This window comes from Myotis lucifugus, unplaced genomic scaffold (genome assembly GCF_000147115.1).
Source record: "Myotis lucifugus unplaced genomic scaffold, Myoluc2.0 scaffold_227, whole genome shotgun sequence".
Taxonomy (NCBI): Eukaryota; Metazoa; Chordata; class Mammalia; order Chiroptera; family Vespertilionidae; genus Myotis; species Myotis lucifugus.
Genome location: NW_005871275.1, coordinates 1,260,950 through 1,270,172, shown reverse-complemented (window position 1 = coordinate 1,270,172; position 9,223 = coordinate 1,260,950). Strand labels below are relative to the sequence as shown.

At 36.2% G+C, this 9,223-nt stretch overlaps 1 protein-coding gene across 1 annotated transcript in view; it reads right to left on the bottom strand.

The window, feature by feature from the left end:
- The window catches only part of PAN3 (PAN3 poly(A) specific ribonuclease subunit), a 160,161-nt gene that overhangs the window by 134,390 nt on the left and 16,548 nt on the right, over positions 1 to 9,223 (bottom strand). The window contains exons 2-4 of the mRNA XM_023762008.1: positions 6,800 to 6,921; positions 5,251 to 5,317; positions 3,210 to 3,280 (exon numbers count right to left, since the gene is read on the bottom strand). Coding sequence (XP_023617776.1) covers positions 3,210 to 3,280; positions 5,251 to 5,314 — 135 coding nt within the window. The 5' untranslated portion in view covers positions 5,315 to 5,317; positions 6,800 to 6,921. The remainder of the gene's footprint in view (positions 1 to 3,209; positions 3,281 to 5,250; positions 5,318 to 6,799; positions 6,922 to 9,223) is intronic.

The following is a 9,223-nucleotide window of genomic DNA, read 5'->3' as shown; positions in this document are numbered from 1 at the left end:
GGTGACCAGGCCTGCAGGGGCGGGCAATTGGGGGCGACTAGGCCTGCAGGGGAGGACAATTAGGGGCAAGCAGGCCTGCAGGGGAGGACAGTTAGGAGTGATCAGGCCTGCAGGGGAGGGCAGTTGGAGGCGACCAGGCCTGCCGGGAGGACAATTAGGGGCAATCGGGCCTACAGGGGAGCAGTTAGGCGTTGATCAGGCTGGCAGGTGAGTGGATAGGGGGTGATCATGCTGGCAGGCAGAAGCAGTTAGGGGCAATCAGGCAGGCAGGCAGGCAAGCGGCTGGGATTGGGCCTAAATGGGCAGTCGGACGTCCCTCGAGGGGTCCCAGATTGTACAGGGTGCAGGCTGGGCTGAGGGACACACACACACACACACACACACACACACCCACCCGCCCCAGTGCACAAATTTCGTGCACTGGGCCTCTAGTTTTTAAATAATTGTCATTTGTTCTATCTATAAAAGTATGTATTCCTAAAGTGAAAAATGAAAAAAATTACTGCTTCCAATACATTGTGAAATATCGTATTTTTAAAATTTTCCTATATATCATGATCCAATACTTTGATAAAATAAAGATGAATTGCTAGAAAAAAAGATCACATAACTGGATATTGCTATATTATCAAGCAGGAAAAATATCAATCCATCCTTAAATTCTGCACATAGCTCATATAAGACTGCCTACAGTAAAAATACTTAACTAATCTGATCCCAATAATTCACACTCTGACAGGCAAAGAAAAAGCAACACTAGGGACTCACCCAACTGAGACTTTCAGAAAATAATTTACCTAACTAGCTTTCAAATATTAGTAACTATGGCCTAAGTACCTGTTCTCCAATACCATTATGAAATAAAAATGTCACTAAGCAATCATGATAGCCTGCTTAGATCAACATGGAATTATAATTAAATATTTACACAAATTTGAATTACTTCCACTAAAATTACATCATTAAATATATATGATGAATTACTATAACAAAATAGACAGTCTCCATATGCCTTCAATTCAGTGTGTGCCATGCAATACCTAATGCCAAGAGTATTTCTAATATAGAGATTTTAAACCTTCTAAACTCAACCATTAATAATTTCAAAATATATGCAACCTGCACTCTCAGATTACTAAGTATATATAGCCCACTATTGAAAAAAAATCTATGTCCCTACATATTATTTTAAATGTAAATGGCAAGAAAATATGGTCCTTCTAAGATATACTCTGTGAACTATAAATTTCTAAGTAGAAACTGACACATAGGTCCTTTCAGTTTGGACAGACATTGAATTTTAGAGATGAAAGAAAGCAATTATCCAGGCCATGCTCATCACTTCACAGTTGTGAAGATTATATTCTAGAAAACTGGCCCAAGGCCACAAAGCTAGAGATCCAGGACCTCAAAAATCGCAGCTATATTAATCTGTTTCCATTAGGATATATTCTAGTATCGCTCCAAATATTGAGGTCATATTCATGGTAACGTTTCCTTTTATTATTTTCCTTTATTAAAGTAAATTTTAAAAGGATGCACACTATATCTTCCTTTTTTGAGTCTCTAGGAATTTTTACTATTTTCTCAAAAATAACATCAGTACCTCTAAATTATATATTTCTACTACAGTGTGTAGTGCACCAAACCCTCATATCAGAAATCTTGTATTTATTTGCCATTCTACTTTAACCTTCTATTCATACATCAGAAACACTACTTATCACAGTTAACCAATTATTAATTCAAGGATGTGAAAAGGCTCTAGCTCGGATTGGCTCAGTGGATAGAGTGTCGGCCTGCAGATTGAAGGGTCCCGGGTTCGGTTCCGGTCAAGGGCACATGCCCGGGTTGCGGGCACGATCCTCAGTGGGGGGCGTGCAGGAGGCAGCTGATCGGTGATTCTCTCTCATCATTGATGTTTCTCTCTCCCTCTACCTTCCTCTCTGAAATCAATAAATAAATATATTTTAAAAAAAAAAAAAAAGGATGTGAAAAGGCCATTAAAGGGATCCCTAAGACCACTTCAGTTTCCCCTACACTAAATAGGTCCAGATAATTTGATTTCTAGGTTGTTTCTGCTTTTCAGCATTTTACTGTTTCCTTCCATATTGACTGGCTTTGTCTGTTGTCACTTCTTATTACTGCCAATGAGCCTGCTTGTATCCAACTCTATTACACTTACACCATAGGCAAGAGTAAATGTGTTTCCGGTGAAAACCTATAAGAAAGTCTATAAAATCAAACTCATACATTTTAGTCTATTAATTACAGATCCTTAAAAGCATTTTGTAATTAATTACCTCCTTGTTCTCAACTGTTTCAAAATGAAGATAATACTAAATACATGAGGTACTGACATAATTCATACCTCACCTCACAAATTTTTTATCTTGTTAATATCTAATCTTCTTGAATTTCATTTTATACCACCCTCTGATCAGATACTTCCTATAAGCATTTTAAGCTTATATGTTTTCTAAAATCAGTATTCTCTTCTTCTGGGTCTTTCTTTCATTACTTAGGAAAATGAATTAGTTATAACTTTATAGTAATTTCCACCAAGTTTTACAACATGTTTTTAAGAGATTTAAACTGTTTTTAAACAGTTGGGCCAATTATGAAAAGTTAGGGATTTTAAGTTTGCCTTGTAAGGAGGAGTTTAAATTAGGGTAGAAATCTTTGAAAGTTAGACAAAGCAGTCAGAAAATAAAGTTAAAACATGATCAAATATGGTGACAGAAGAAGATCGGACTTTGAGTGATGAGCACACAGTGCAATATACAGATCTTGTAACATAGAAATTCACACTTAAAACCTGTATGATCATATTAACCAATGTCACCCCATAAATTTAATAAAAGGAAGAAAAAACCACCATAATCACTATACCTAAAATGAGTCACATTGATAGCAACTACATTAAATTAGATGTTATCTTAAAAACAGAATACTAAAGTATCTTAATGCATACAAAAATAAGTATTTCAAGCCTTTACATAAAATGTTTCTATTTCATGCACACAGATGAAATAAAATTCTACATACAGGGGATATATAACAAAGAAAAGGGTAAACAAAAAGAAAGAAAAATACTACAGTCCATGAAAAGCCCTCTCCCCACTTAAAAGAATATTGCACGATATAGGTAATGACTAATATCACCTCTACATTCCATTTTGCTTCAAATAAGTTTCAATTTCACCTACCTTTCTTCTCTGAGAGATGTTGAGGGCACCAAAGTCATTAAACAAGGATGAAGCAGGTGAAGTGAGAGGATCTGGAAGGTAAGTTACATAAGTTTCCACACAGATAACTCCAGTAACCCACAAGACTAATAATAAGTGTTTAACTTGGCAATGCTCACAAAAGTAATGAAAATCACAACCTACACTAACAGTTAAACTCAATGCCTCAAATACAGTGAATATTCAAATATTTTCTGAGTGAATGAAACACAAATTGGAGAATACAAATTGGCATTCAGCCAATACTCAGTACACATTTATTCAAGAAGCTACGCAGATTAGGATGCTTCTATTTGCTTAAAACTATAAGAAAAATCAAACAGAAAACAAAAAAGATGACTTTTAACCATGTTATTAGGAATGTGTTTATGAAGGAAGTCTACCTGTAGTAAATGTTTATTTAGGGACCAAATCATGAGAAAAATAAAAAAGGGGGTGAGAGAGAGGTAGTCACCCTCTGAGTGATCACGCTTGGTTTTAACACTTAGGCAAGGCCATAACCATCTACTCTATACAATATTCCACACTTTTAAGTTTATCACAGATATTTTATATTCTTACTAAAAAAGGTAAATTAAGTTTTAAAACACAATCATGAAATCCAGGGGGGGGAGGGGGAGTTAAGGAGGGGGATGAGGACACATTTGTAAAACCTTAATAAAAAAAAAAAAAAAAGAAAGAAAGAAAGAAAGAAAGCAATCCAAAGATTTTATAGATTCAGAGTTCTATTATTCTATGGTCAGAAGTTATAAACAAAAGTGTAAGTCTAAATTGTTTTTCACTTAACAAATCAGAAATTTCTGAAAAGGTGTGCATAATATACATTAAAATATTTATCTTCGTTTCTGAGCTTTAAGTTAATCTTAAGTTTCTCATTAAATTAGGGACTTTAAGTGAACATTTATTGAATAAAATATAAAAAAAGAGATCATGCCGAAACCGGTTTGGCTCAGTGGATAGAGCATCAGCCCATGCATGGCCTGAAGGGTCCTGGGTTCAATTTCAGTTAAGGGCAGATACCTCGGTTGCAGGCTCATTCCCCTGGGTATGTGCGGGAGGCAACCAATCGATATGTCTCTCACATTAATGTTTTTCTCTCTCTGTCTCTCCCACTCCCTTCCACTCTCTCTAAAAATCAATGGAAAAATATCCTCTGGTAAGGATTAACCAAAAAATAAAAAGGAAATAATCCACATGCAAATTCTTATTGTCACCATTATTAATAACTGTTAACATTTTACTGATGCAGTCTTAATACTCAATTGTTGCTTTTTTTTTTTTTTTAAATCATCCTTTGGCCTGGCCAGTGTGGGTCCGTTGTTGTACCGAAGAATCTCAGGTTCGATCCCAGCCCCAGTCCAGGCGCATGTGAGAGACAGCCAATTAATGTGTCTCTCTCACACTGATGTTTCTCTCTTTCTCCCACTCTTCATCCCTCCCTTCCACTCTCTCTAAAAAGCAATGGGAAAAAAATCCTCCAATGAAGATTAACAACGCCTCCCACCCCAAAAAATCCTTGAATATTTATTTTTTTTAAAGGATACAGAAATATATCTGGAACTTCTATATCAAAAGCCTTAAAAATGTCCATAATCTTTGAAACAGTAATTCCATATCTAAGAATGTTCCCAAAGCAAATAACTCAAAATATGAACACAGATTTGAAGTATAATTGTTTTTTTAAAAGAATAAAAACAAAAATAGTTCAGAAAATTATTAAGAGAAATAACAGAATTCAGTTTATAATGATCAAGAAATATTCATTAAAATATATTTAATGTGATCTTGAAATTAAGTATTATAATGTATATACTTAAGTACTGCTATGTATTATGTATATATGAGTAATACAAATTTTAATAGTTCCTGAATATGAAATAATAGATCATTTTTTTACTTTCTTCCTTATACCTGTCCATAACTTTCAAAATTTCTACAATGGACATATTGTTTTTAGAGTCAGAAACATACATATAAGAGAGGAAAAGGAACCAAGCCTTACCATGGCCTGCATATGGCTTGGCACTGTCATTTAGAAGGCTTGGGGAGCTGCTACTATTAGTCATTCTCTGAAAAAGAAAACATAGGTACATAATATCACTAGAATTAAGAATATTCAACCAATTAAGACTTTCTTTGCTTCTTCCCCTCCTATCCATCTTTCACATTACTAATACTCTAATCACTGCTGCTTAGATTACAATAATCTATGCAAAAACTTCCAAACACTCTGCATAACACAGCAAATGAAAATTTTACTCACTAGTCAGGTGTTTAAAACCAAAGCTGGAGACCTATTTTGAATGCACTTCTATTAATTTGTCAGCCTGGACAAGACACATATAACTACTAAATTTCCTTGTCCATAAAATTTAAATTCCAATATCCATTCAAGATGTAAAGTGACTACATATAAAGTCGAGAAACGCTCTCTAATATCTTCTCCCAATGTATATTATCCTTTGTTTACCTTAGAGACTCTATAAAATTAGGCTATTCACTGTTCTCTAAATGTGTTTCATGGTTTCTCAACACACTCCATAATCTCTATGGTGTGTCTCTCCATCATGAAAGGCCTTCATTCCACAACCACAAAACAGACAGAGGAGTGAAACTAGTTTCTTCCTATCTATCTCTAAATACTCCATGGTTGTCCCAACCCTAACCCCACCATTGAAAGCTCACTCTGACTCCAAACCTACTAGGAGATAAGATGCCTTAACTATATCCCAACTACTTCATTATCTTAAATCCCACCCCCTCCTGATAAATAAATTTAGGAATAAATTAAGACTTTAGATCAGTGGTTCCCACATGGGACACATGTCACATGGGTGCAATTTGATTTTTAAGGGGGATAATCCAAGAATGAATTAACAGTGAATTTTTTAAAATTTCTTATGGTTCTAAGGGCCTCATATACAGTATATAAATATATTGTAATATATTTATGCATTTCAGTTCTCTATTATGTTTTAAACTTTATTTGCTATTTTTTCATATCACTTTACATTTTTTAAAAAATATATTTTATTGATTTTTTACAGAGAGGAAGGGAGAGGGATAGAGAGTTAGAAACATCGATGAGAGAAAAACATTGATCAGCTGCCTCCTGCACACTCCCTACTGGGTATGTGCCCGCAACCAAGGTACATGCCCTTGACCGGAATCGAACCTGGGACCCTTGAGTCCGCAGGCCGACGCTCTATCTACTGAGCAAAACCGGTTAGGGCCACTTCACATTTTTTTAACAATTTCTTAGTGATTTCTTCCTCAGTACTTCAACTGTCCTTTCGTTCTTTTATTTTTCTCTTTCCTGGATGCCATGTTCTTTGGAAGCTAGTTTAGACCAAGTTAATGGCCTTTTAGCTTCCTCCACATGAATAGGAGTTCACTTTTTGAATAATAAGAATTATATGTCATGGCGGGAGGGGACATATCAGGATTTTATGCTTAGGTGGGGCATGGCCAAAGAAAGGTTGGGAACCACTGCTCTAGATGCTCTCCACCCTCAGAATAAACTTCATTGTTTAAACTCATACTAATGATACCTGCAGCAAGGGATACTTTGTTTCTACAGGGCTTCCAAATCCATTGACTCCTATAAAGCTGGTGCTGAAATAGGAATCTGTGAGACTGGTATCAGTTAAAGCACCTCCATCTATTCCAGGAACTGAAAGAGAAAAAAAATTCAAGTATTTGATTATTTAAAAGCACAAACACTGATGTGGTTTCGGTGTTCCTAGATAACTTTTGAAGTGTCAATCTGCCACACTTATTTTTATTTACTTATTCATAACAAAAGATAGGACCAAAAAAAATTGGCTCAGCTCTAAACATTTGTTAAACAATGCTCAAGTTGACTGTTGTTTTCCTACAGAGATAGTAATTTATTTTATATCAGTCACCTAAAAGCTACCAAGCACAACATGAAGAAACAAATCAGACTTGGATTTCAAGTTTCTTTCTTTAACTTTGCAAGAGGCCAGCAGAAACTATAAACCACTGCAATTTCCTCAGGACTGTTTCTCAAATATATTATGGGGGAAAAATCAGCAGACTCACATTAATTCATAGTTCAGTAAAAATTTTACAGAAGTAGAAATGGAATAGAGTTCAGGAATGACACCCTGTCTGTGGATTTTAGGACAGGATAATACAGAATGATTTTAAGTAGAACAATCCATTTATATAAGAACAAAGTCATGGACAATATGTTTTAGATACTAGTTCTTGGTAAGTACTTGAAATGCTATTTTTAAGCTGCTAGTTAAGTACAAAGCCTTACACTTCATAACAGCTGAACTGCAAAGAGAATTGCCCTCTCTGTGCAGAACCTCTAAGAACCACTGAAACCACTCCCACTCCCAACAAGTAGTAGTCAACCCTAGCTGGTTCCATCACAGACTCAAAGAGTCCCAGGTCCGATTCCAATCGATGGGTCTCCCTCACTTTGATGTTTCTCTCTGTCTATCCCAGGGGTGGGCAAACTTTTTGACTCGAGGGCCACAATGGGTTCTTAAACTGGACCGGAGGGCCGGAACAAAAGCATGGATGGAGTGTTTGTGTGAACTAATATAAATTCAAAGTAAACGTCATTACATAAAAGGGTACGGTCTTTTTTTTTTTTTTTAGTTTTATTCATTTCAAATGGGCCGAATCTGGCCCGCGGGCCGTAGTTTGCCCACGGCTGGTCTATCCCCTCCCTTCCACTCTCTCTAAAAATCAATGGGAAAATATCCTCAGGTGAGGATTAACAACAATTTTTAAAAAGTAGACTAAAGAAATACTGATAGTTGGATGTAGGGTGCTATAATCTGAATTTTGGTATATCCTCAAAATCATATATTGAAATCCTAAACCCTAAAGATGATGGTATTAGGATGTGGAACCTTTAGGAGGTGCCTAGGTCATGAGAGTGGAGCCCTCATGCATGAGATTAGTGTTCTTATAAAAGAGAACCTACAGAGAGTCCTAGACCCTTCCACCATGTAAGAACACAACAAGAAGGTGCCCATCTATGAATCAGGAAGTGGGTCCTCAACAACCACCACACATAATCTGCCAGTGCTATGATATTGGACTTCCCAGCTTCAAGAACTGTAAGAAATAAAATTTCTGTTGTTTATAAGCCACCCAGTCTGTGGTATTTTGTTAGAGCAACACAAACTAAGACACAGAGATGTGGGCATGTAAATTGGTGCAGCTACTATGGAAAAGGGTATGGAGGGGCCTCAAAAAATTAAATATAGCCCAGCCAGTTTGGGTCAGTGGTTGAGCATCAACCAATTAAACAGGAGGTCACAGTTCAATTCCTGGTCATGGCACATGCCAAGTTTGCAGACTCAATCTCCAGTAGTGGGTGTGCAGGAGGCAGCCAATCAATGTTCTCTCTCTTCATTGATGTCTTTCTCTCTCTCTCTCTCTCTCTCTCTCAAATCAATAAAAACATATTTTTAAAAAACTAAATATCAAACTACCACATGATCCAGCAATCTTAATTCTGGCTATATATCCTAAGGAAATAAAATCACTATCTCAAAAAGAGGTATCTGCACCTCTATGTTCACTGCAGCATTATTCATAATAGTCAAGACATGGAAACAACCTAAGTATTTATAGAGAGATGAATAAAGACAATCAATCTCTCTCTCTCTCTCTCTCTCTCTCTCTCTCTCTCTCTCACACACACACGTGCGCACACACGTGCGCACACACGCGCGCGCGCGCACACACACAATGGAATATTATTCAGTCATAAAAAAGAAGGCATCCTATAATTTGTGACACATGGATGGACATTTTTGGAATTTGTTTTAAGTAAACTTTACAACATCTTCTGTGTATAACAATTTGCAATCCACTTTAAATAAGGCTTACTATTTCTATGAAAGGTCTACTAAAATCTTCTCCTTTTTTTTTTTAAATTAATCTTTATTGTTCAGATTATACAGGTTGTTCCTCTTTTTTCCCCA